This window comes from Camelina sativa, chromosome 3 (assembly GCF_030686135.1).
Source record: "Camelina sativa cultivar CO46 ecotype springtype chromosome 3, ASM3068613v1".
NCBI lineage: Eukaryota > Viridiplantae > Streptophyta > Magnoliopsida > Brassicales > Brassicaceae > Camelina > Camelina sativa.
The window spans coordinates 7,060,011-7,085,854 of record NC_141882.1 but is presented as its reverse complement, the minus strand read 5'-3'; the positions used below and the strand labels follow the sequence as shown (position 1 = coordinate 7,085,854).

The following is a 25,844-nucleotide window of genomic DNA, read 5'->3' as shown; positions in this document are numbered from 1 at the left end:
TTTTCTCCAATAGTTTGTATAAACCAACAATAACTTAAGAGCTCTTTTAAAACTGAAAATCAACTTTGATATAGGATGTAACACTATCATTTCAACAAAGATATTACAATAGTAGAACTCTACTGCTTGACTCCTCTCAATCAAATTAGCTCTGAATATAAATCAACCTTTGGTGTTCTTGATAAAAAAATATACTAACCGGATCTAAATCTCTTTTGGTTAGCTTTCCCATCAGATTTCAAAGTACCACTAGATTCACCTTCTGATGAAGCATCAACTGATCTTGCAAAAGAATGAGAGAGGTCACCGTAAAGGCTAGCCACTCTTCTGATATTGTTGTTGAGCTCTTTAATCAAACCCACGTTTCTACCCAAATTATCCGGTTGTTTGGACTCGTGGTTCTGATTGATCTCGTTGATCAGTAACCGGTTCTGATCCAAAATGTCTTGAACATCCACAAAGCTCTTCTGGAAGCCCTGCAACAATTTACCATCCACATTGTGTCTGTCTCCAAATCCTGAGAACACATCTCCTTCCATTTCCCGGTTAGTATCCGGACAAAACCAAAATCTTTGATTGATCCTTTATATTCCTGCAATGTGAAAAGCCAAGAAAGGGATCAAGTTTACATAAAAACGTTGACTAGAGAAATAGTTTCATCAATAACACACAAGATTATTCTTCATGCGTTGACCTGACCCTATCTTGATTTCAGAGCTATCTAATCCTTTAATCTTCTTAACATAAAGATTCCATTAGTACACAGACCTTTTTCCAGTTACAAACCAATCTGATTTCAGACAAGATCCCAACAGGACTCAGGTGAAAAAAGTCATGATTCGTACGGGGAAAAAACAAAAAAAAACACAACTTTGTTCTTATGAACCAAGAGGGAAAGAGATCTAAAAAGCAAGAAGTAAAAAAGCTGTTTCAGAAATAGCCTTAGTAAAAACTTCACAAAAAAAAAAGTAGAAACAGATTCAGATACGATTCGTAATCCTCAATAATACGAAACACCCAGAAACCAATAAACAAATGCATAATTCCACACAATCCTAAGCAAAGACATACAAAATTGAACACAGCCCAGAATTGAAAACAGTTCCGATCTAGTTCCCTTACCTTCGGAAGTAAAGAAAAAGAAAAAAAAAAAGGTCTGATGGACAGATTGGAGATGGAAGTCGAGATTTTTATTCTCGGGAAACAAACAAAGAATCTTTCTTTTTCATCGATAATTTATATGACAACAAAAAAATCTTTTTTTTTTTGTCTGCACTTGCTCTGAATCTCGATTTTTGCAGAGAGAGATACAGAGGTTAGAGAAGCCAGAGACAATCTGGATCGAATTAATCTGACCCGAAGTTTTAAACCCGACCCGTATAAGCTTCGTGCTTGTTTGTGACTACTTCGGGGTTAAACACCATGCCGTTTCAATTACCAATAAAACGACACGTACGTAGGGCTATTCTCGTCACTTACTTTGTCTCACTCTCATCCCTAATTTACGTTTTTTTGTTTTTTTGTTTTTTTGTTTTTTTGTTTTTTTTAATTTCGCAGTTTCTGTAGAGATTCGATCCCGTCACCAAGAACTCGGAATGTTTTTCGCTTCGATCGTCCTCTCTGATCCCGCCATCTTCGCCTAACTCTAAAAAATCTTCCCAAACCTCCCTCTCCGGCGAGAATTTCGTGTCGCCGGGAAATCATCTGACCGACTAATTTACCGGCGGAATATTTATCCGTTAACCTAAAACCTACCGGAGTAACTTTATTTGGATGATGAGAGATGGATTCGATTCTATGCACGGCACTAGAGGAGATCTGTTGTCAAGGAAATACAGGGATCCCACTCGTTGCTCTCTGGTCACGCCTCTCTCCTCCTCCTCTTTCTCCTTCCGTCAAGTCTCATGTTTGGAGTAATCTTCTCGCTGTCCCTCAGCTCCACTTCAAGGCGAAGAACACTGTCTACGAACCATCTGATGCTTCAATTCAACAGCTGGAAGAAGCTCTCAGACTCGATTTGAGGATCGTCGCTAATGAGAAGCTCCGAGGTAACTTCGTTGGCTTGTACGATGCTCAGTCCAATAACACAACCATTTCCGCCATTCAGCGTCGCGTTCTTGAGCGGCTTGCTGTTGCTCGGTAAGCTAATTCAAAAAAAATTCTCTTCTAGTTAACTCTTAAGAGTTCCGAGTTTGTATAATGTCTGTGTTTTGATGCAGAGCCAATGGAGTTGCACAAAATCTGCTTGCTAAAGAGTTTGGTATCGAAGGGAGGAACTTCTTCTATATAGTGAAGCACCTTGAGTCTCGAGGTTTAGCTGTTAAGCAACCAGCTATTGTGAGAACAAAGGAAGTTGATGGTGAAGGTGATTCCAAGACCACCTCATGCATTAGCACCAATATGATTTACTTAAGTCGTTACGCCAAGCCTTTGGGTTCCCAGCAGAGGTTTGAAATTTGCAAAGAGGACTCTTTGATGGACACACCAATGAAGGAGCAAGAGGCTACAAAAGATGATACGCTTATTAAAGATTATCTACCAGCAATGCAGGCAATTTGTGATAAGCTTGAAGAAGCTAAAGACAAGGTTAGTAACTGCAGAATTATTTTCTTTCTTATTTTTATCAAGCTGGAGCATTCTTGCTCTATACTCATTTCCTTGTAGTGCAGGTTCTAGTTGTCTCGGACGTTAAGCAAGACCTTGGTTATCTGGGATCACATTCAAGGCATAGAGCTTGGAGAAGTGTAAATCTTTTTTTTTTCCCTTATCCTCTTACTTTTCATCAGCTTGGAACTGAATACTGTATTCCAAACAAAATTTGGAAGGAAAAACAGACTTTCAAACTTTAAAAAAGTGTTTATTTTGGGTAACATCAGGTTTGTCGCCGGTTGACAGATTCTCATGTAGTAGAGGAGTTTGATGCTGTGGTGAACAATAAGGTGAACTACATTGCATTCCATCATTCAAACAGATTTCACCACATATCGTGGCCAGTTGCTTTTTTTTTTTTTTTTTTCTGGTCGGTTTTGTTTGCATATATAACGAATATTCATGTGGATTGTCCTTTCGGCAGGTTGAACGCTGCCTCCGTTTGTTAAAAAGATTTTCACCCAAAAATTTCAACTACTCTGGGAAAAAGCAACTTCTAAACTTTGGAAGGAGTATTCAAAAAACAGAACAAACTTTGGAGCTTCCGATAGATAATCAAATTTATGATATGGTTGATGCTGAAGGATCCAAAGGCTTGCCTGTGATGGAGGTAATCGTTTGATTGGTTTGGCTTACATCTTTTTGGTATTCCTAAGGTTGGGGGTTACAGTGTGTAGTAACTTTTATTTTACCAGGTATGCGAAAGACTTGGAATTGACAAGAAGAAGAGCTACTCTCGGCTTTATAGTATTTGTTCAAGAGTGGGGATGCATTTACAGGCAGAAAGCCACAAGAAGGCTAGAGTATTTAGAGTTTGGACTTCTGGTAATGCTGGGTCCGACTGTTCTGATCTGTTTCCTGAGAAAGCTGAAATTCTTAGCAGGGAAAATAGTGCACCAGCTCATGATTTTGGCACACCTCATGATACTGGGGGATTGGCTCAGACCTCCATTGAGCGCAGTCTTGCAGTTTCTGATGCTGACTTTGCTACACCTGCAAGGTTACCTGATTCTGAAAACAATTCAGGAGTTCTCCACTTTGCTACACCTGAAAGGTTAACTGATCCTGAAAGCAATTCAGGACTTGCCAACTGTTCCCCATCTAATGCCAAAAGAAAAAATGTCCTTACACGCCGTAACTTACATGAATCATTTCATGAGAGTTGTGATAAGGTTGTTGATGCTACAATGGGGTCCCCTGATTTGGCTTTGTCAGAAATGAACCATCTCGCTCTATCTCAGCTAGTCAAACCAAAGGTGCATCAAACTCAGCCGATTACTGTTGAAAACTCTCGAAGAGAGCGGAGAATACTTGAGCGCTTAAATGTACTTACTGTTCTCTTTATCGACATTGCATGCCATAATTTATTTATCCTTTTCCCCTCCAACTGACTATTTCTTTCTTCTTTCTTGGCTGGCCAAAGGAGGAGAAGTTTGTTTTGAGAGCCGAGCTACATAAATGGCTTCTCAGTCTTGAGAAGGACAGGAGCTCCAAAGTGGATAGGAAAACCATAGACAGAATTCTGAACAGGCTTCAAGAAGAAGGACTCTGCAATTGCATGAACATTAGTGTCCCAAATGTTACTAATTGTGGTCGTAATCGTAGCTCTGTAGTAGTTTTTCATCCATCTGTTCAAAGTCTGAGTCCTGACATAGTTGGCGAAATTCATAATAAGATTAGGTCTTTTGAACTGGGAGTCCGTGGCCAGAACGTATGGAAGAGGAAAAGTAACGAGCCAATTCCGATATTGAATGACGTTCAGAGAGGTCAATCTAATGTGGATTTGGATGCGCGTGCTAGCAAATCAGGAGCCATGCGAGCCAATGGGTTTGTGCTTGCAAAGATGGTTCGTGTGAAGCTCTTACATTGTTTTCTTTGGGACTATTTTAGTTCTTTGCCTAGCTGGGACGATGCCTTTTCGTCTGTACATGATCAGAAATTTGAGAATTTGTTTGCACTTGAAGATGCTTTTAGGGCCATGCCACTCGAACTATTTTTACAAGTTGTTGGATCTACTCAGAAAGCTGATGATATGATGAAGAAATGCAAACAAAATATGCGTCTTTCTGAGCTTCCTGGCGAAGAGTATAAGCTTCTAATGGATACTCTTGCGACTGGGAGATTATCGATGCTTATCGATATTTTACGCCGGTTGAAGGTATTTTTAAATATTAATAATTAAATATCACCTCAAGTACCATATTTCAGAGAAGTGTGCAATTCGAAAAATGAATATTTTTTATTGCCTGTGCCTATTTTTATTTTGTAGTTGATTCAGATGGTAAGTAGTAGACTCAGACGCGATGAAATTGAGGAGAAGTATGCTAATCTAACACATGCAATGGAGCTTAAGCCTTACATAGAGGAACCTGTGTTTGTTGCTGCTACATCCAATGTCATATCTCTTGATTTTCGTCCACGTATTCGACATGATTTTATTCTATCAAACAGAGATGCTGTTGATGAATATTGGCTAACTTTAGAATATTGCTATGCTGCTGCCGATCACAGAGCTGCTAAGCTAGCATTTCCGGGATCTGTTGTTCAAGAGGTATAAGCTTGATCTTTTATATTATGGCTTATCATATGTATAACAGTTGAGTCCATAAAACTAAAATATCAAAACCTACCAGAATATGTAAGTGTGTTACGCTTGTGTAGTTATGTTAGGTATTCAGAAAACTGTTTCTAACTGACAGTTCTTCTAGGTTTTCCGTTTCCGCTCTTGGGCCTCAGATTGTGTCATGACAACGGAACAGCGTGCTAAGCTCTTACAGCGCATTGCAAACGATGAGAAGGAAAAACTCTCATTCAAAGAGTGTGAGAAAATTGCTAAGGATCTGAACCTGACCTTAGAGCAGGTGAAGATATGATTTGTGTATGCTGTATATATTGTTTAGGTTATCTGCCTGAAAAAAAAATGATTTATGACCAGGTGGTACTTTGCCAAATAATTTTCTTATTGTTCTTGATCTTAGAGATCATGCCAGACTCTTGATTTCCGATTTAGGCTTTCTCATCTCTGGTCCATGAACAGAGACTGACCTGAATGTTCTCGTTGTTTCTTCTTGTTTTTTTGGGTGAGGTAGCTGATAGTTTTTGGTTGCATACTCCAGGTTATGCACGTCTATCATGTGAAGCATGGACGACGGGTGAAATCCAAATCGAAAGATAAATATTTAACTGTAGATAATAGCCCTTGTTCATCTTCCGGGAAAAGAAAAAGAGCAACCCTCGTAAAGACTACAGGAGAAGGTATCAGATCCATGATAGTAGATGGAGAAAAGGTTCTAAATTCTGATGCCGTTGATGCCTCAAATAGTGGGAATTTTCAAAATTCATTGGAAGAGGACCAGACCCCCATTCCGATGCATCAGGAGCATAGTCAACAAGAAAATGCAGAGATTGGGGATCTTACTGAAGATGAAGGCCAGTGTTCTTCTATTATCAACCAGCATGCAAGTTCAAAGACCACATCAACTTCTTCACAAAGATTTTCGTGGACAGATGAGGCTGACAGGTACTTGACACATCCAATGAAAATTCAGTAGTAGATCTGTATGTTTATAGAAATGCTGTTCATATATCAAATCAGTTTTCGTTGTAAACGTCCAATGTAATGTTGGTTTTAGGGGTCTCTCTTTAGGGAATTCATACCTCAGAGGAGGGTCAATAGTCAATAGGAATTCATGTTTTTTTATTGCCAATTAACTTCCATATGATTGAGTGTTCAGTCGTGCATTCTTTAAACCTCTCAAATCTTTTATCTTATTATATCTGATTGATTTGCACCACTGACACAATTATTTTCTTGTCAGGAAATTGTTGAGTCAATATGTTAGACACCGTGCAGCTCTTGGGGCGAAATTTCATGGAGTAATTTGGGCTTCAGTTCCAGAACTGCCTGCCTCTCCTTTAGCTTGCAAGCGAAGGGTTCAAATATTGATGAAGAATGATAAATTTCGGAAGGCAATCATGAGGCTTTGTAATCTGCTAAGTGAGCGTTATGCAAAACATCTTGAGACAAAACAGAAATATTTACCAGAGAGCAACAAGTCGCATGTTCTTGTTAGGCATATATCCCCTGCAACTGGTGGAACAGATTCTGGTTCTGTTGAGCATGGTAAAGATATATGTTCTGATGAAGAGAAATGGGATGACTTCAATGAAAAGGGTATAAGTCAAGCATTTAATGATGTTCTTGAGCTCAAGAAGATGGCTAAACTGGTGGCCCCTAAACGGACGAGACCTGGCTCTCGGGAATGGTCAAACAGAGATATAGTTGATGAGGTGCATCCTTATTTCTTAATTTTCTTTTGTTTGACATCCTCACAATTTCTTGACCTTACTGTGACGTTTCACTTATATTGCTGCAACCCTTCATACATCATTTTGCTGGAAACATGTGCCATCTCATTCACCCTGATCTGGAAGGTCTCAATTTCAGTGATTTTTTCGCTTTTGGCAATTTATGTAAATTAAAATTATGAACTCGCAGGGGAGTGAAATGGTTCCACCTTCAATTCACTCAGAAGACATTCACAATGTGTCTGTGGATCAAGTTAAAGATACATCTCGACGATCTGGACATTATCGCCTTCATCAAAATGTTAAGCCTGCAGATGAAAAGGACAATGGTAGTATACAAGTTCGGAAATCTCTGGCAGTTTCTACTGCTGCAGAACTGTTAAAGCTTGTTTTTCTGAGTATGCCTACCGCACCTGGTATGCCAAATTTGCTGGAAGATACCTTACGACGTTATTCGGAGAGAGACCTCTTTACAGCCTATAGCTACCTCCGAGACAAAAAATTCCTGGTAAAATTACCTATTACTGTCCTGTTGCTGTGTTAAAATTTCTGGTTTGTTATATGCTTATCGGTTGTTTGAAGAGGCATAGGAGTGTCGATGTGAAGTTCTATTTCAATAGCATAGCATGTTTAGTTATTAAGTATCATCTTTTCTTCATTTTTCTTCGTTCGGTGTTGCTGTCAAAACCACACAATGTGCATGCTTGATGTTTGGATGAGATGGTGAATAAGAAACAGTTTTCTTCACCTCACTTTGATATTTCACTGTTTGTTTAGGCAAACTTGATAACTCTATTTGTAAGAGAAAACTGAGAAGTCTTTTGTATGAAATTGTTCCAGGTTGGTGGAAGTGGTGGACAGCCGTTTGTGCTTTCTCAAAACTTCTTGCATAGTATTTCAAAGTCTCCATTCCCAGTTAATACTGGGAAAAGAGCAGCCAAGTTCTCCAGCTGGCTTCTCGAACGTGAAAGAGACCTTATGTCTGGGGCAGTCGCTCTTACTTCGGATTTGCAATGTGGCGATATTTTAAATTTCTTTTCATTGATTGCTTCTGGTGAACTCTCTATCTCTGTATCCTTGCCTGAAGAAGGTGTTGGAGAGCCTGGAGATCGAAGAGGTTTAAAACGTAGGGCTGATGACATAGAAGAATCTGAAGGTGATAGTGCTAAGAAATTAAAGCTACTAGGTGAAGGTGAAATCAACTTCCGAAAGGAAAAGGGTTTCCCTGGTATAGCAGTATCTGTACGACGTGTAGCTCTACCAGCAGCTAATACAATACAGTTGTTTAAAGATGATGACTCTCGCACTGGTGAACTTCATTTCAAGTCGGAAGAAACGAATAGTGGCTGTAATTCTGATGACATGAAAGAAATTTTTAACGCTACGGATTCTACTGTCGTACCAAGCAGTCTAGGTGATTCTCCCTGGCAAGTGATGGCCAGTTTTACTAATTGCATTATGTCCGAATCAGCAGGTGAGGAAGTGAGTTTATCCAGTCCCAGGGTTTTTGAAACCGTTTCCAATGCCCTTCAGAAGGCTGGCGACCAAGGTTTAAGCATTGAAGAAGTCCACCGTCTTATTGATACCTCAAGTAAGCATCAGGCAAGCTCTTTAACAGGCTTTGACTTTTGCATGTCGTGGTGAATTTAACCTCTGTTTATTCATCTGCAGGCCAAGGAATTTGTGACTGCATTGTAGATGTACTTCAAACATTTGGGGTAGCTTTAAAGGTTTGTCCTATATCTCATACTTGACAAACATCGTTGCCTTTATTTAGAAGAAAGTTGCAGTGCTTGGTTTACTAGTTATATTACATCGTTTTACAAGAAAGTTTTTAACCAGACATTATCTTATTTAGGTGAATGGATATAATAGTTTCCGTGTTGTCCATTCCTTCTACGAATCAAAATACTTCTTGACATTGGAGGAGGGTGGAACTTCCCAAAAAGGTCCACAGTCTCTACCACTGAACTACCTGGAAAGAGCTGTTGGGGAACATAGGTCAACAGATTTTATTGCTAGCGGCTACAGTACTTCACAGGAGAAGCAAGAGCATCTCGCTGGGAATAGCGTTCACAAGGTTACGATACTTAACCTTCCTGAAATGGCTCAAACGAGCGGTTTGCACGAAGCATCTATCAAAGCTCCATCTGTTACTTATGGAACGAGTATTGAGGGTGAAACAAAGGGTCCAACTTCTGGAAAACCACCTGTGCCTATATTTCCATGGGTAAACGCAGATGGGTCAATAAATAAAGTTGTCTTTGATGGACTAGTTCGCCGTGTTCTTGGTACCGTGATGCAAAACCCCGGTATTCTAGAGGTAGATACTTCTCCAATTCTCACCCGATAAGCTCATACCATCATGGTTTCAAAGCTCTATGAAAATACTAATCAAAACATTTCATTTGTGGCAGGACGAGATCATAAACTTAATGGACATACTAAATCCTCAGGTAAACCCTAAATCTCTTTCTCCTGTGGTTTCATTTACTGAAACTAATCAAAATCTCTTAAAACTCTTCGTCTCGTTTCAATATTCGAACTGTGTGTTTGTTCTGTGATAGCATTCTGTAACTTTTTTGCTTTTGAATCTCAGAGCTGTAGAAAGCTTCTGGAGCTGATGACGCTGGACGGGTATATGAGAGTGAAGGAAATGGTGCAAACCAAATACACGGGTCCTCCGTCTCTATTAGCCGGTCTTCTCTCAAGCGGTCCAAGAAAACCGGAGCTTATCCGCCGGAAACACTTCTTCGCCAACTCCACGGGACTCTTTGCCTTGTAATATTGTAAAATCTCTCTCTCTCTCTAGTTCAGTCTTATACACTATGCAATAAATTATTAATGTTATATGGGGGTAACTTATTACTCGATATACTAGTAATTTTAGTGATTTGAGAGTGTGCAATTTGTTGTAATTGCACAGATGTAGGTTTAATGATTAATTCTCTTTCTAGATTCATGGTGCCGGATTCATATCCCTATTATATATAGTAGGTTTTTTTGTAGTTCAGGTAAACCATACAAGAGACAAACAAAATTCCGTCTAGTTTGTATAGTTTACTTAGCTAACCAATAATTGTTAAGGCTTAATCTGTATGTTAGATATAAAAAAACAAAATAGTAGCATAGTTGTAAGAATCAAGAGAGAAACAAAATTTGAGCAGAATAAAATTTAAAACATAATTAAAAAACAATTGAAATACAAAAAAAAACGTGAAAATATGGAGTACAAATGACATGTAGATCAGCAGAATCTTCTTTTATAAAAAGCGAGATCACAACAACACTGCACACACTATTCATCACTTCAGTAACGAAACTGTTTGACTTTCTTTTTTCTTAATATGTAAAGAAAAAAAAAAGCAAAAATTATCTGATGCAAATGGTGAAAACAAAAACAAAACATAAAAAGAAAAATAAAAAATGTTAAAATAATTGTTGTATTGAGTGAGGTTTGATCAATGGGAAGTACTCAAAAGTGTTAAAGAGTTAGATGTGTGTGAGAGTCTGGAATAATGAAACACACACAGAAGAGGTACACACAGTACCTATATTATTTTTCCTATAAAATCTACTGACGTGTACGGCTCAGATGATTCTATTCTCTTTCTCCGGCTCGAGTATTTATTTTTCTGGGGAAATTTCTTTTACGATTTCATGAGAGAAAAATCGAAAGAGAAAAAAAGGAAAAAAAAAAAAAAGACTTATTTAGTTTTTCTTCTTGTAATGGCGGAATCAATTCCATCATCGTCGTCTCTGTCACCGAAATCACTACAATCTCCTAATCCTATGGAAACTTCTCCTGTAGCACCTCCTCCTCTTCCACCTTCATCATCATCGCAACAACAACAACACATGACAGCTCCTCCTCCTCCTCCGGCGATTTCCAATTCTGTAAATTCGGCTGCGTCTCCGGCGATGACTGCAACTACGACCGACGGTGTTGTCCTTCAAAACAATTCGCAACCCAACAACAACAACAACAACATCTCCTCTCCCAACCCTACTTCGAACCCACAACCCGTTGTTGGAGCTCAGATCCCGTCTCCTTCTCCTCTCTCTCATCCTCTTCCTCCTTCATCTTTAGATCAGCAAACTCAGCAACTCAATCAATCTCAACAGCTTCACCAACACCAAAACCAAAATCAAAATCAGCAATTACCTCAACAACAACAACAGATGATGCAGCAAATCTCTTCATCTCCGATTCCACAATTATCGCAACAACAGCAGCAGATTCTTCAGCAACAACATCTGAGTCCACAGCAAATCCCAATGTCGAATTACCAAATTGCTCAATCTCTTCAGCGATCCCCTTCTATTTCTCGCATGAGCCAAATTCAGCAACAACAACAGCAGCAGCAGCAGCAAGGTGGTCAATACGGCAACGTTTTGAGGCAGCAAGCTGGGTTGTACGGTACCATGAACTTTGGTGGCTCAGGTTCAGTTCAACAGAGCCAGCAGAATCAGCAGCAGATGGGTGGTAACCCTAATTTGTCCAGAGCATCTTTGGTTGGCCAAAGCGGTCACTTGCCTATGCTTAACGGTGCAGCTGGTGCTGCTCAGATGAATATTCAACCCCAATTATTGGCTGCTGCTTCGGTACTACATTCCTTACTTTATTACTCTGTTTTTGATTCAGTTCATTACATCATATAGATATAGATATAGATATTTTTTTTATTTTTTTTTTGTGTTTCTCGTTCTCTTGGTCCTATAGAATGCAATTGGATTAGAGTGTAAAGTTGTAGCTTTTTTATGAATTGGAGTTAACAACTAGTGTGTGATGGAGGTGACTGCAATTCTATGGTTTCTCCTATTGTGTGAACAAAATCACTTTTTTTTTTTTTTAATTCTGTCTGAGACAAGTGAGCTTTCCGTTGTAGCCGAGGCAGAAATCTGGCCTGGTCCAAGGTTCGCAGTTTCATCCGGGGAGTTCTGGACAACAGTTACAAGGGATGCAAGCTATGGGAATGATGGGATCACTTAATTTGAGCTCGCAAATGAGAGGCAACCCTGCTCTCTATGCTCAGCAGCGAATCAACCCGGGGCAGATGAGACAGCAATTGTCACAGCAAAACACTCTTACTTCACCTCAGGTATGACTTTTCTGGTTTACTTTACTTACACTTCTTTCTCTTAAATTGTGAACTTGTTTAGTAGATACAAATGATTTCTCGTGTTGGACCCTTATACTTAGGTTTAGGCTTACTGCTGCCCAGTCTTAGTTAAACCAATCCGTGAGATGTTGGTAGTTTAATCACATAATATTGGCTTGCAGAGGTTTTTTTAGCGGTTTCTGTAATTGGCAAGTAAAATACCTGAATGAGGTTGGAATGGTTCTTAAATTTAACAGAATTACCATGTCTTGTAAAACTGACATTTGTATCTATAGAGGTACGAATACATTTATGTTGTGCCAAGTGCAAAAAATTCCTGATCCTTTTGTACGCATGTGTTTTGTTCTTTTCAAGTTAAAAAAAAAAAAAAAGAGTTACCATCTGACGTTTCCACTTCACTTGGAAACTTTTTGTAATCCCCTGTCTAGGTCCAGAGCCTCCAAAGATCATCTTCTCTCGCATTCATGAATCCTCAGCTAACGGGTTTGGCCCAGAATGGACAAGCTGGTATGATGCAAAACTCCTTGACGCAGCAGCAGTGGCTGAAGCAAATGTCTGGAATAACTAGCTCCAATTCATTCCGACTCCAACCGAATCAAAGGCAGGCTCTACTCTTACAGCAGCAGCAGCAACAGTTACCCTCTTCTCAGTTACACCAATCTGGTATGTCCTTGAATCAGCAGCAGTTATCACAGATTATACATCAGCAGCAGCAACAGTCACAGATAGGCCAGTTCCAGATGAACCAATCCCAGCAACAGCAACAAATACAACAGATGCAGCAACTACAGCAGCAACCACAACAGCAGATGCAGCAACAACAACAGCAAATGCAGATTAATCAACAACAGCCATCTCCAAGGATGTCAAATCATGCAGGACAAAAATCTGTCAGTTTAACGGGGTCACAACCGGATGCCACACAATCGGGTACAACAACACCAGGTGGTAGCTCAAGCCAGGGAACAGAAGCAACAAACCAACTCCTTGGTAAAAGGAAGATACAGGATTTGGTTTCGCAGGTGATTGTCTTTATTGAACTCTTTAGCATGTTTCTATCTTCTTCTGTTCATTTAAAAATATGTCTCATCCTGTTGTATTTATGATGTTCAGGTAGATATACATGCTAAATTGGATCCTGATGTTGAAGACCTCCTTTTGGAGGTAGCAGATGACTTCATTGATTCGGTTAGGAGCTAATATCAGTTATTTAGTATTAGTTTTGATTTTTCGCTTTACATATTTGTGGAAAACTATCTCTATCTTACCAATACTTGATTGCAGGTGACGTCTTTTGCATGTAGCTTGGCTAAGCATCGTAAATCATCCGTATTGGAGCCCAAGGATATATTACTCCACCTAGGTCTGTACTTAAAAAATTTAATTTCGGTGATGACTGATGAGCTCTGTTCATTGTAGATTATAAGTAGTCGCTATTGTTTATCATTTTGCTGTTTGCTGGATATGCAGAGAAAAACTTGCACTTGACAATTCCTGGATTCTCAAGTGAGGATAAAAACCAAACGAAAACCGTAAGTTATATACTTTTTAAAACTATCCGAGAACTTAGTACACGTGAATGCGCATCGCTATCTGAATGTCCAGATGATAATTTACGAAAGAAAAAACATGAGTCTGCTAGATATTGATCTGAGGTTGACAACTTGCAGGTACCAACTGATCTCCACAAGAAGCGACTTGCAATGGTACGTTAAATAGTAACTATCGCATCTCTTTGTGTACAGTCAAATTTATGGACATCTCTCTCAAGTTTCTTCAATGTGTTGTTGGGTCAACAGGTGCGTGCTTTACTAGAATCCTCAAAACCAGAGACGAATGCAAGCAACTCTAAGGAAACTATGAGACAAGTGATGGTGAACCCAAATAGTGGAAATCATCTCTTAAGAGCATCACCAAGTTCAGAGCAATTGGTTTCGCAAACGTCCGGTCCTCACATGTTGCAACATATGACACGTTACTAAAGTACTTGAATATAAAAGTCTGAGCCAGCTCTCACTGCTATGTTCATCTTCTTGGTAAACTTATACACAACAAAAAATTACCATATTTTTCATAAAGAAGAGAAGCTCGAATATTTATATGGTTATAGTCCTCACCTTTTGCTTTTCTTTTAGGTTTCAGGAGTTTACACATCTATGGAGAGAGTGAAGCACAAAGAGTCAAACTGTATGTATTATATATATTAATTCATGAGTCTTATAGGCAATCAAATAATACAGGTGATTTGTTTTTTTTTCATAGTTGTGACTCAAACTATTTCTTCTTCTTTTCAGTGGGTTTTTTGTTTTTTTTTTTCTTCTTTATATTTTTTTAGTTGTCCACTTCATTTTAAGCTTGAAAGTTTTAGTCTTTTTGCTGAATCAGCAAGTCAGCAGCGAGTTCCATGTTTTTTTTGGCTTTGCTGCAATGTGTGAAATAATGTCCACTATGTATAATATTTACTCAAATCAAGTGCATATAGATATCTAATAGAAGTAGAAGTATATACAAGAATAGAAATCAAACATTTAAGATAAGACAAACGAAATGATTAAATTATTGAGAGTAGTTGGTGCTTCAATGTTAACAGCGTGTCCAGTTTCCTTGATTATCTCTAATCTTGAACTCTCTAAATACCTGCAAAAGATATATGATTAATTTCGACATATTGATTCACGATAATTTTTATTTACATGCGTTTCAACGATCGATGTTGTCGATTACGATCGTTGTTATTAACACTTTATTAATTTATGGGACGCATTAGAGAAGATCGATAATGTAATGAGTGTGTAGAGTAATGTATATAGTATAAATTTACCTCTGCAGCCGATAAGCATGCTCCAAAGGAAATACTTTATCCTTGTCCCCCCAAACGATTAACGTTTTCTGCATTATGAATATCAAATTAATCACATCATTTTTTATATTGGTAGATTCGATTTCTAGTAAAGCATCTCTTAATCCATAGTGTCCTCCACTGGCCTATAAATAATACAGAAACGTTAAAGCAAAGAAACAAAAATAGTATGTCTGGTCTCCAAAACAAATCCAGTCACAAAATTATCTTTTTTCTACAAAAGTATAAGCGACTCATCAACAACTTGTTTATATTTTTATCTTGATGATTTAAAAGTTATCATTACTAGTGATTAAGAATCACTAAATACCAATTTTGATTCATAAAAATTTACTAAAATTACCTGTGAGACTACAGTCAATTCTGGTTCCTCTTCTCTCTCCAACAAATTCTTAGCTAGCTCAAGAAGCTCCTGCCGATTTTTCTCATACATCACCTGTCAGTCATAAGAAGAGAGAGGATAATAATCAATCACTAATTTCATACCTTTAGGTTCATAATCAACGAACAAACAATTTACAGGACCAAAGTTGCAAATAAACAGGAATAAAACTTACAGAGATGAATTGAGAAAGAATGAAATCAGGAACCCAATGAACGAACGTTAAACCGGTGTTCATAGAGATCTTAATCAACAACCGCAGATCCATCGGAGTTTTCGGAACAAGAATCTTCGAACAATCTCCGCCGTGTTTCTTCATCTCCGCCGTCTTCTGCTTCTGCGTGAACCCCACTCCACTGCTCACGATCACCAGTTTCTCAACCATCTCGGGCCAAATCTCCGCCATTCTATACGCCACGAATCCACCGTAGCTTATCGAATACACCGAGACCCTTCCTCCCCCTACTCCTTCAACACAACAACAACCAAGTTTCTTCAATCCTCCGGCGACGCTCCTCGCCTGAATCTCGACGCTCCGATCTGGATTCCTCGAGTAAGATTTCCCGAAGAAGACCAAATCGGGGATGAAGAGATTGAAAGATCTCGAGAGATCGGAGACTTGGTGAACGAACTGCCATTTGGAGTTTCCACCGTATCCGTGGAGCATGACGAGATTGGGACGGGAGATTCTGCGGTGCCCGGAGATCCAGAAATGGACAGTGGTTTCTCCGTCGTCTAGATCGACGGTTACAGGTCGGAGATCGCAGAAAACCAAGAAATACAGAGATAAGAACGAGTCAGCGATTTTGATGAGTATGGGGAAATCGAAGAAACATGGAAACAGGCTTTGAAAGAGACTGAGAACGATTGAGAGATAACGACGGAAGAGATGAACGTCTTTCATCGACGCCATTTTTATAAAAAGTCTGATGAAGAACCTTCTTTTTTGCAGAGACAAAGGTGGTGGTGTGTGGCGAGAGAGAGTGTGCTTTTAAATTTGAAAACAGAGTTTAACCAATTTGGTTTATTACGGTTATCTACGGTTGAAGTGTTTTAACCGGTGTTGATATCATCTAAACGTGGCAAATTGCATGGAAGCGTTTCGACATCTAGATTTACAATCCGATCTTAGCTATATATGTTCATTTTTCAATGCAAATTAGAAACCGTAAAGAAAGTAAACGAGAATAGGAAAAAGACTAAATTGAGCTAAATTATTACGGCTGTTTAAGAAGTATATATGTCCTCTCCTCTCGCATGAGAGCGCCACTGGTCGATATAAATTATACTGTCTCTTCATTTTGTCTTCTTCTTTACATCATAATTAAATAAGTCCAGCTCGATTGTGAATCTCCATCGTTTGTTCAGGTTCAACTAAAGGAAGCTAAGACAACAGTGTATCACCCGTTGCCAACTCAAAGTTCCTATATACGTACGTATACTGCCAATGAAATTATGTCTTCAGGTCCAAGTTAAATTTAAAGCCAAAGAAGAAACATTTGTCTTCAATCTTAAGCGACTGACACTGAGTGTCTCTAGTTTGAGTTCCTAGAAAGAGAATAACGAAGTTGCAACTTTATATCTCAATGTTGTGAAAAAAGGATAGTTTGAGACCCAAGTTAGGTCAGAAACATAAAGAAGCCATGCCACATTTCAGGCCCAACTTCGGATTCATTTTGCAATTATATCCTCTGTTTACAAATAACACATCACATGTACTCGAACGTTATGGGAAAAAACACATTATTGTACTTCCAAATTCATAATAAATATCATCATTGAATGTTTTTCTTTTAATTTGTCTCAACCCACTGAAATATTTCTATTTCGAATATATAATAACATTTACAAGTCATTTTATACTGGCATATATATATATATATATATATATATATACGTTACGTATAGGTTTCCAAAACTACGTAAATATTAGAAAATCAATTATTTATAATAATTTTATACATTTAGTTAGTTACTTGCCAAATTAAAATTTGGTTACACAGAATTATATGGATACACTATTAGGAACACCTCTACAGGTAACACCAGGCTCAGAACTGGGAACCAACAACTCATAAGGCAAAACACCAGCCCCACACCTATTTCTACGGTCAGGATCAGAGTTCCTTTTCTCAATCTCTTTCTCTATCCTTCCTATCTCCGCCGCAAACCCATAAAACGCGTCAACGATCTCCGCATCTCCGGTCCATATCGACGGCTGTTGTCTTTCTCCTATATACTCTTCATCCGGCGAATGCGTCGACAACGTATCAACCACCGCCATGAACTTCGACGTCTGCGCCAAACTCGGCATCGACGAGAAGTAGTACTTCTCCGGATCGGATATAAAGCTCGCGTACTCCGGATCCGACTCGTCTGGAATCAACCGCCGCATCAACGGTGGCCGGTTCGGGACGTAACCTCCGTACGGGTATTGTCCGAAGTTGAGAGCGGCGTGTTGAGCTGAGGCGAGCCAGATTATGGTGGTGAGGATCGAGACGAGGTCGTCGACGGTTGATAACTCCGGCCACCACTCGGCGTCGCGGAGGTCGGCGTGGCCGACGTTGATCGTTTCGGAGTACCATAATTGTAGCTCCGTGTCTGTTTTTATTAAGTTCGGGTTTGGGTAGTATCGTTCCACGTAGGTTCGGACCCAGGTTCGGATAGCGGACCAGAGTAAAAGACCGTCGTTGGCGTATGGATAGTCTTCGATTAGGAGTTTTAGACCATGTGGTTGTGTTTCGTCAGAAATTGCCATTCCTCTGGAAAATAAAAATAAATAAATTGAAATTAGATTCTAGGTAGTAATTTTAAAAGCAACACTGTGTGTGTGTTTTATTAGTGACATAGTTTAGGTAAACTAAAGTACCTGCGAATGAGATCAGCGGGGAGGCCTTCCTTGTCGAACCGCCAGCTGCTTTTGTATGCGGCGGCGCTCATTTCCATGCCGTAAGCGCCAGCAGTAAAGCCTCCTTCGATCACACCATCTGCACTGATCAACGATTGTCTGGCCAATGCATTGATTTCCAACGTGTATCTCATGTGCGGATCCAATAGCTTGAATATGGGATGCATAGCGCTCAATTGCCTATGTGCAGCTATTATAAATGGCTCTAAGCACGCATGGGTCCGTAACCTTTACAAACAAATATAACAAAAACATGTCATCAGTAACTCTATATGTATATACTACTTGTTATAGATAAAATTGAACGATAACATATATATTGAGTACTAACCAGTGATTGACAAGCTGATGGACACCAGCGTCGTTAGAACTAACGTGGGCTTTAGCGAGTTGCCACATCCAGTTGGAGGTTGCATCGACTGGAGGTGTAACCACACGCTTGGACCGATGTTTGGGGCCGTGAAATGGGAGGCTTAGCTCAATGGCTACCGGCTTAAGTGTGCCTCGACGGGTCAAGAAGAAAATGGTTCTTGTAGCATAAGCTTTGCGTCCGTCTAGCGCATTGATCCGGTCTAGGAACGGTAAGAATATGTCATGGTAATCCAGCATATACAATCTGTTCTCTTCTAACGCCTGAAATATTACAAAGAGACAAAAGTTAATTAATTATTTTTTGATTAGTTTAGTTAATCCATTGTAGAATATATGGGGATTTATTTAGATAAACGTACTTGTTGTACGGAGAATCCGTCGAGGTGACCGATGATGTGGTCGTCAGTAAGAGCGGAGTGTTGTAGACCGTAGACCTTGGGGTCAAGATTGCTGACCGGTGGAAAAGTCTTGACTCTCTCAATGTTCACTGGATTGATTCCAGCTATGGCTTGGCGTGCGAACTCGTCATCTCGTAGCCATGCGTTTTTATCCTCTGCATTATTTATTTTTCAGAAATCAGTTTATTAGTATTAACGTTGTGAGTAAATATAAAGCAAACGCGCTTTTGTTATATCCGCAAAACGAGTTAAGAAAAGCACGTGGAACATATGTATGCTGTATTTTGTACTTTAGTATAGCGCGTTTGTCTGCTTTTTGGAACTAGAGGGATTTAATCTAATTATTTTTCTTGGTGGGATGAAAATTTCATAATGGGTCCCAATTAACGATACACAAATGGCCAAACAAAGACCAATAAAATAAAGTAAAACTCTAGGAAATATTGTTAGGGGATGTCTCATGCTTGCATATTAGTATATTTAAATGGCATGAGTTCAATGTCTTAGTTATAAAATTGATGTTAAGGGACGTTATCAATTTAGACTATGCTTACTTGATAGTATTTTGGGAGTGTCGTATTTGAGGAGTCCTTTAGAAGATTCTTGGAGGGTATCAACGACGACCTTAGGCAAAGGGAACTTCTTAAAGATGTCATCTTGAAACCCTAACTTGAGTAACAAGCCTTCTTTATAGAGACTATCGATCTCGCCGAAGTCTGCAAAGTCCTCGGCTACAATACTAGCTTTGAGCGACGGAATTAGGTGGTGTAAGACCGCTTTTAGCCTCCCTGCAGCGAAAGTTTCCTGCTTTGACTCTTCGAACTGCTCGTCTCGTGGCACGTACATTGGTAATGGCTTCTCTACTCGGCTCTCCGCTTCTTTATCTGTCAACAATGGTACAGATCATTCATTAAGGTTGTGTTCCTTCCTTTTGTAATTTGTATTACTATATAAGTGATGTTTTTGTTAAAAGTTCACTATGAAATATACCAGTAACGGTTGATTGACGACCGGTACGACATCGTCTAGGGTAAGGAATCTCTCTGCCGCCGAGTTTGGGGCGAGAGAGTTCAGACGACTTGTCAGGATTTCCAAGGTCGTTGTAAATATCAAAGTCGTAAATTCTGTCTGATAATTTTCTCACTCCACTCCCATCTCCTCTTAGATACTTCAACTCTTTCTCCCTCAATACCCTTAATCCGCCTGGTGTCTCATTCGGCAAATACGGCTGAGAATTATATTTCAATTTACATAACGTTAGTTATATTATTATTATATCATTTCCAACCACAAAAAGAATATACTAGTACTACTATAGTACTATATAGTTGGGAGATGGGTATTATTATAATATGGACCCACTATGGCATAAATATTAAAGAAGATTTTGAAACTGATTAAGATGTGTAATCAATTCGTGGGGGGATCGAGAATGACGTGTTTTAAAGATTTTGTTGGGAACCATGATTAATTACTTAATTAATCAGTTACCTGATTAGTGAAGAAGATTCGTTTCTCCGGGTGATCATTTTGGGACTGAACCCAAGAATTGCATGGAAAGTGAACAGGACCAAGTGCGAAGCCTTCGATGGTTATGCTCTCCACGAAAAACTCTTTCTGATGTTTATTTATGACGGTGATGGCTCCCGGCGTGCCAAACGCAGCGTCTACCGTGAACTCCGCCGTGTAGTGAACTCTCTCTGCCTTGGTTTTCGATTTCTTTGACCAATCCTTTAAAATCGCCGCATTGCTCTTCTTTGGCAACTTCGTTTCTGTTTGAATCAATAGGTTTAATTTTTTTTCTTAGTATTACAAAGCCATTTTAGAAACACGAGTCTAGAAATCTCATTTAGATTTAAATAAAAAAAATTATATAAAAAAACCATTTTTAGAAACACGAGTATAGAAATCCCATTTTGATTTTAAAAATATACTATATGATTGTTCTGTTTCCTTTTTTAAAAAAAAGAAACAACTTACTTGGATCAAGTTGGGTGCTAATAAGCTCCAAGACGATGTTTCTACCGATTTTATCGGCAAAAGCATCAAAATGCTTAGCAATAGTGTCTTTCAAATCCTCCTTGTTCTTGTTCCTCACAGTAACCACAGCTCTCACCTTGAACTTCACAGCCGCTTTCTCCTCCTCCTCGCTCTTTCTGTCTCCGGTGGTTGTGGAAGTACGCAGCGTTTTGATCAAATCTTCGCTGATGGCCGCAACCACACCGGATTTTGTCTTTCTTGGTCTCCGATCAAAAGGGTTGATGGAGAATTGTGTTGTCTGTGTCCTCTTCTTGAAATGCGACGCCGGTGAAATAAATGATGATGACCTCTCTGTGATGAGAGGATAACCCATTAACTCTTTAGCTAAGGCCATCACGATGACGTAGATTAATTGAGTGATTAGTAGTATTCAACTGAATGAATCTTGATATTAGTGAGAGAGGAAGAAGGAAAGGAGTTGTTAATGTCCGTTCTTCTGGTTACTAATAATCCGGCAAGTGAGAGAGATATATATAGAGAAAGAAGTCTTGCCGTCCACACGTTTTTGTTGATTGGACTAAGGGGATTGTCTCTACGGCAAAAGTAATGTGTTAGTGGTAGTTATTGGTTTGAGATTTGAATAGATATTTGAAATGTTACTTAGAATCTATTGTTATTAAATCAAGATTTCGTTAAATTCTGTTAAAATTTAAAAAATTATTTAAAGTCATTTTAAATTTTAACAAATTTGGGTTATTGAAATCAGAATTTTATAAAGTTATTAAAGGTTTTGTGTTATTTAATTAAAAAAAATTAGGATTGTTAATGAGTTCAATTATTATATTATTGATTCACGATTTTAGACATTTTTTTTACAAAATAAAGTCATAGAAGTTATATCATGAAAATACATGGATTGTTTGGAGGAATTTACAAGATTTTAGAAAACTAATTAACAAACTCTCTAGCAATCTTTAACAATTTTTCACTTATTCATTTTTAATGATTTTGTTGAAATCTTCAAAAAAAATAAATTAGAACCTAATACCTCCCCTTATATTTTTCTTTTTATAAAATGTGAATACTCAACACATGTTTCAAGTAAGATAATTTTTCGTTCCAATTTTCGTCAACTAGAGCTAGTTTTCAAACTGAATACTCTTATTCTGATTATGATACCTTTTCATGAGACATGTGTTTCTTTAAATTTTTAGAAAAGACGTATGTTATATTTACGTGAAAATAACCATACGTTGTATTTACGTGGCGTATAGTAGTAGAATTTCTTGTCCAATCCAAGATTCCTAAGCATGTTAATTAAAATTTACAGATATATATGATTGGAACAAAATAAAGTTTTTCTTGTTATTTTTTTATAAAGAAATTAAGGTTTTGAATGAAAAGGGTATGATTTTAGTAATGATATTTGTAAACTAGAGTATTGTTCTCAAGGAGTTTTACTAATGCATAGTAAGTATTAATCTTTCATTTGTATAAATTAAAATTACCAATTTGTCAAAGCAACTATATGTGATTTTTTATTACTGATGAATAATGTTTCTTAATTAGTACTACTAATCAATATAACGTGAGAGAACACATGAGGGGTTTGTTTTACTTTTACTTCTCTCTTTGTTTGGGTAATTAAATAGGGAATTTACTTCGTCAACCAGTGTTATATTTTATCTTTGTACTGTAGTATAAAGTTTTGCGAGTTGCGTTATGAACATCATAGTTGGCTGGCTATGTTTTACCAACCTGAGAAGACATATATGTTGTGAATTTCACTAGGGCCAATAAAATAGAACAAAAGCAATGTGTGTGAAAAAGGTGGGGTAATATATAATATAGTCAAAGACAAAAGAGAGTTCCGAGTCTAACCGGACGCGTGTAGTTTACGGGCGAGGAAGCAAAGGAGAAACTCCATTCATGACTATTGTACCCTCCAACTTCCCCAAATTAACGGATTGCGCTTTAGTGGATTCACCGGAGAATGTTGACCATCGTCTTTTATCTCTCTCTAATATATATATATATATATATATACTTTATTATTTTTAGTTATAAAGTAACAAAAGCCACGAGAAGTAAATAAATAATTCGACAACAAGACGTTTGAAGATCGGTTGGTAATTGTTTTGAGAAAAGAAAAAAAAAATCATAAGAAAATGGTGTTTGGTAGTTATGATAGTTTTACACACAATCATAAAAGAAAACTTAGCCGCAAATAAATGGGACATAAATGTCCTTTTTGCTTAAAATAAGTACTACCGTATACAAAATAAAACCTTTATTTATTAATTAATTTACCAAGATCATTCTGATCATTTTGAACCATAATCTCTTCCAGCAGCATTAACAAAATAAAACCTTTATTTATTGATTAATTTTTAAAGATCATTCTGATCATTTTGAACCATATAGTCTCTTAAAAATCGCATTACAAACCTGGTTAGTATACTATAATCCATTCTCCATAACATATCAAGACTCAATTTCATAATGTTGGGGCGCACTCGCTTTTTTTGTATATTGGTAGAATGAGCTACCAAAGATCAATTCATAGTTAAATCTATTTGGTTTTTCTGCAATGGAATTGCCCATGCACATATATGGTAAGAATTAGTATTTGATTTAGTACCACCAATCCAGATATGATATATTGAATCAATAGATGTGTTATTTAAGTGTTTTAAAATATCCTATCTCATATACATATGGTGTGTGACCAAAGTATCGTGGTCGATGGCCACAACCAACATAGGAATAAATTCATATCTATTTTAATTATTTATTCGTATATAAGTGTATTATGCAGTGATCCCGAATCATCATGAACTTGCCGAACATGTTATGCCGTTAACATAGTATGTTTAAATTGTCGAAAACTCGAAAGTTAGTGTTATACAATATACAGTATTAAACTCAAAATATTATTATGTTTAAGTTGCCGTTAATTAATTGGTTTTCAGCTTCTTGAACAGCACGTTAAACTATACTATTACTCAAAAAAAAAAATATATATATATATATATATAGAATAAAGAAAGTCAAACTGATGTTCAACAAAATTCTAAATGTTACTAGTATAATTTAATTAAATAGTACTTAAGACTTTCAATTGTGAGTCTCGGTTTGACAAATTATTGAGTAGTCCAACTTTCAACATTGAGTAGTAAACCTATCGCGTGTCAAGATTTTGTCTAATTTTTACCAAGATTTTAATCAATTTTTTTGGTAAAAATTGTCAAATATCCATTTAAGTTTTTAAAAGATGTGACCTAAAAATATCAAATATACATTTCAGAAACGTCATAATCAGAAATGTGAATTTAGGAGAAATGAAGAACTGTAACAAAAAAAAAAAAAAAAGAACTGTAAGATACTAAGTTACTAACATGCATAAATCATAATGATTAATGGGAACGATGAGAAAGCATATCTATGGACGGTTCAGGTCTATTTTGATGGGCAGAAAATTAATAGCGAACTTCTTTTATGTTATAAAAACTATGCCCACAGCTTCCTTTCTAACTAGCACCGTCCATGAAGATTGCGGCTTAAAAAATCAAGACCTTACTTAATGAGTAAATGCAGAAATACAAAACATAAAATAAGTACCATATATATTAGATAGTAATCCAGGCTGTACAGAATACAGTGCACATAATATTTATGTAGATTTTGATTCACTATTTATAAATAATAATTGAATAATATATGATTACACTACACATTTTATAAATTACTATATTAAATTTATTTAGTTTCATACATCAATTTCAAACTATAATCGGTACCACTATTTTGGTTTAGGTATAATGTTAGCTAATTATAAATTCGTTAAAATCCAACAAAATTTGTATTGACCCGTGATTCAGTATTACACATTACAATGATCATGAATGTGATTTATTTTTAAAGTTGTATATACAATATTGAATAAAATATGATATTTTAGTTGTACATTTATATAATTAATATATCAACATAATATTGGATAAGAACAAAATAATACATGATGTCAAATAAATATTAGCATATATATATTTTCAACCAAAATAAATTAGATAATAATGATATTTAAAAAAAATTTAAGTGATTATTTTGTACTATAAATAATACTTATAAGTAGGGGTTATTTTATCTGAATTCTGAATCGGATTTGTTTTGGATTGTTCAAATTTCAGATTATTTAGTAAAAAAATAACTGTTTAACAACATAAGCTCCTTCTGATATTAATTGATTTGGTTTGAAGTCACTTAATTTCGATTTTTTGTGCAGAATAATCATGTAGCACTAATTATAACAAATTATAATCATGTGGCACTTATGCAATTATAAAAAATCTGTTTTTATCATAAGTAATACTTTTAAAATATTTGTTTTTATTATTTAAATAACTTATAATTTTCTATTGCCTTTCTGGGTTAAACGATGATGAGTTTGATGACAATGAAAGAAGTAATTCATCCTTATATAGGAGTCAACTTAGTTAGGGGTTGTTAAATCTCTTATTATATTTTTTGGTAGAAAAAATCTCTTATTAACTGAAAGATTTACTTATTAATTGTAGATTTTTTTTAAACATTAGTTAGTCGAATATTACTCGAAAATATTATAGAAGCAAAAGAGAAAATTCAATAAAATCTGGCAAGTAAGAAATTATATATTTGACTATTAAGAAAAAAAAAAAAGAAATTTTGACATACATTTAAAATACAGAAAATCTAGATGATGTATATACTATCTAATTACAAAACCGTATGTTATTACCTAAATATTTGTGAAATTTTGAATTCTCCTTCTTTGATTTAATTATGTTAAGCATGGATTCATGGTTTGTGGTTAAATGAATAATTT

General features: G+C 37.0%; 5 protein-coding genes across 8 annotated transcripts; 2 read left to right on the top strand and 3 right to left on the bottom strand.

The window, feature by feature from the left end:
* Positions 1-44: 44 nt before the first annotated feature.
* On the bottom strand, positions 45-1,263 carry LOC104775856 (protein ELF4-LIKE 4). Its single transcript, XM_010499795.3, has 2 exons — positions 1,123-1,263; positions 45-592 (listed from the first exon to the last, which is right to left on the bottom strand). Exon 2 carries the CDS (start codon positions 537-539, stop codon positions 195-197), a length of 345 nt encoding a protein of 114 aa, XP_010498097.1. The 5' UTR covers positions 540-592; positions 1,123-1,263; the 3' UTR covers positions 45-194.
* A 240-nt stretch (positions 1,264-1,503) lies between these two features.
* LOC104775855 (uncharacterized) lies at positions 1,504-9,915 on the top strand. The gene is made up of 17 exons (XM_010499794.3): positions 1,504-2,139; positions 2,220-2,586; positions 2,670-2,744; positions 2,877-2,939; positions 3,074-3,259; positions 3,345-3,974; positions 4,073-4,807; positions 4,919-5,200; positions 5,358-5,510; positions 5,766-6,169; positions 6,468-6,939; positions 7,148-7,465; positions 7,798-8,548; positions 8,629-8,687; positions 8,816-9,280; positions 9,375-9,413; positions 9,557-9,915. The coding sequence occupies exons 1-17, from the start codon at positions 1,784-1,786 to the stop codon at positions 9,740-9,742; spliced, it is 5,541 nt and encodes a 1,846-aa protein (XP_010498096.2). The 5' UTR covers positions 1,504-1,783; the 3' UTR covers positions 9,743-9,915.
* A 481-nt stretch (positions 9,916-10,396) lies between these two features.
* On the top strand, positions 10,397-14,548 carry LOC104775853 (transcription initiation factor TFIID subunit 12b). Of its 4 annotated transcripts, none has more exons than XM_019243511.2 (9): positions 10,397-11,562; positions 11,847-12,059; positions 12,509-13,102; positions 13,194-13,268; positions 13,365-13,443; positions 13,551-13,612; positions 13,751-13,786; positions 13,880-14,116; positions 14,216-14,548. In XM_019243511.2, exons 1-8 carry the CDS (start codon positions 10,618-10,620, stop codon positions 14,060-14,062), a joined length of 2,187 nt encoding a protein of 728 aa, XP_019099056.1. In that variant the 5' UTR covers positions 10,397-10,617; the 3' UTR covers positions 14,063-14,116; positions 14,216-14,548. The 4 variants fall into 4 exon arrangements, with proteins under 4 accessions (XP_019099056.1, XP_087356482.1, XP_087356478.1 ...); XM_087500356.1 differs by having other exon boundaries at positions 10,421-11,562; positions 11,856-12,059; XM_087500352.1 differs by having other exon boundaries at positions 10,430-11,562; positions 11,856-12,059; positions 14,223-14,548.
* Positions 14,539-16,577, bottom strand: LOC147946660 (uncharacterized). Its single transcript, XM_087500358.1, has 4 exons — positions 15,498-16,577; positions 15,284-15,376; positions 14,902-14,969; positions 14,539-14,717 (listed from the first exon to the last, which is right to left on the bottom strand). The coding sequence occupies exons 1-4, from the start codon at positions 16,233-16,235 to the stop codon at positions 14,609-14,611; spliced, it is 1,008 nt and encodes a 335-aa protein (XP_087356484.1). The 5' UTR covers positions 16,236-16,577; the 3' UTR covers positions 14,539-14,608.
* Positions 16,578-17,249: 672 nt separating this feature from the next.
* Positions 17,250-21,599, bottom strand: LOC104775852 (lipoxygenase 3, chloroplastic). Its single transcript, XM_087500347.1, has 8 exons — positions 20,981-21,599; positions 20,492-20,772; positions 19,991-20,228; positions 19,555-19,884; positions 18,962-19,155; positions 18,562-18,863; positions 18,192-18,458; positions 17,250-18,084 (listed from the first exon to the last, which is right to left on the bottom strand). The coding sequence occupies exons 1-8, from the start codon at positions 21,372-21,374 to the stop codon at positions 17,328-17,330; spliced, it is 2,763 nt and encodes a 920-aa protein (XP_087356473.1). The 5' UTR covers positions 21,375-21,599; the 3' UTR covers positions 17,250-17,327.
* Between the last annotated feature and the right edge of the window lie 4,245 nt (positions 21,600-25,844).

Excerpts from the sequence above, each read along its gene's own strand:
- LOC104775855 (XM_010499794.3), top strand. The coding sequence starts at position 1,784 with ATGGATTCGATTCTATGCACGGCACTAGAGGAGATCTGTTGTCAAGGA. Across the intron at positions 8,549-8,628 it reads CCGTCTTATTGATACCTCAA|GCCAAGGAATTTGTGACTGC; the intron begins GTAAGCATCAGG and ends ATTCATCTGCAG. Across the intron at positions 9,414-9,556 it reads TGGACATACTAAATCCTCAG|AGCTGTAGAAAGCTTCTGGA; the intron begins GTAAACCCTAAA and ends TTTGAATCTCAG.
- LOC104775856 (XM_010499795.3), bottom strand. The coding sequence starts at position 539 with ATGGAAGGAGATGTGTTCTCAGGATTTGGAGACAGACACAATGTGGAT.
- LOC104775852 (XM_087500347.1), bottom strand. The coding sequence starts at position 21,374 with ATGGCCTTAGCTAAAGAGTTAATGGGTTATCCTCTCATCACAGAGAGG. Across the intron at positions 20,229-20,491 it reads GAATCTTCTTCACTAATCAG|CCGTATTTGCCGAATGAGAC; the intron begins GTAACTGATTAA and ends TATAATTCTCAG. Across the intron at positions 18,459-18,561 it reads CATCAGCTTGTCAATCACTG|GTTACGGACCCATGCGTGCT; the intron begins GTTAGTACTCAA and ends TTGTTTGTAAAG.
- LOC147946660 (XM_087500358.1), bottom strand. The coding sequence starts at position 16,235 with ATGGCGTCGATGAAAGACGTTCATCTCTTCCGTCGTTATCTCTCAATC. Across the intron at positions 15,377-15,497 it reads TTCTTTCTCAATTCATCTCT|GTGATGTATGAGAAAAATCG; the intron begins GTAAGTTTTATT and ends TATGACTGACAG. Across the intron at positions 14,970-15,283 it reads AATTGACTGTAGTCTCACAG|AAAACGTTAATCGTTTGGGG; the intron begins GTAATTTTAGTA and ends TTCATAATGCAG.
- LOC104775853 (XM_019243511.2), top strand. The coding sequence starts at position 10,618 with ATGAGAGAAAAATCGAAAGAGAAAAAAAGGAAAAAAAAAAAAAAGACT. Across the intron at positions 13,103-13,193 it reads TACAGGATTTGGTTTCGCAG|GTAGATATACATGCTAAATT; the intron begins GTGATTGTCTTT and ends TATGATGTTCAG. Across the intron at positions 13,613-13,750 it reads ATAAAAACCAAACGAAAACC|GTACCAACTGATCTCCACAA; the intron begins GTAAGTTATATA and ends GACAACTTGCAG.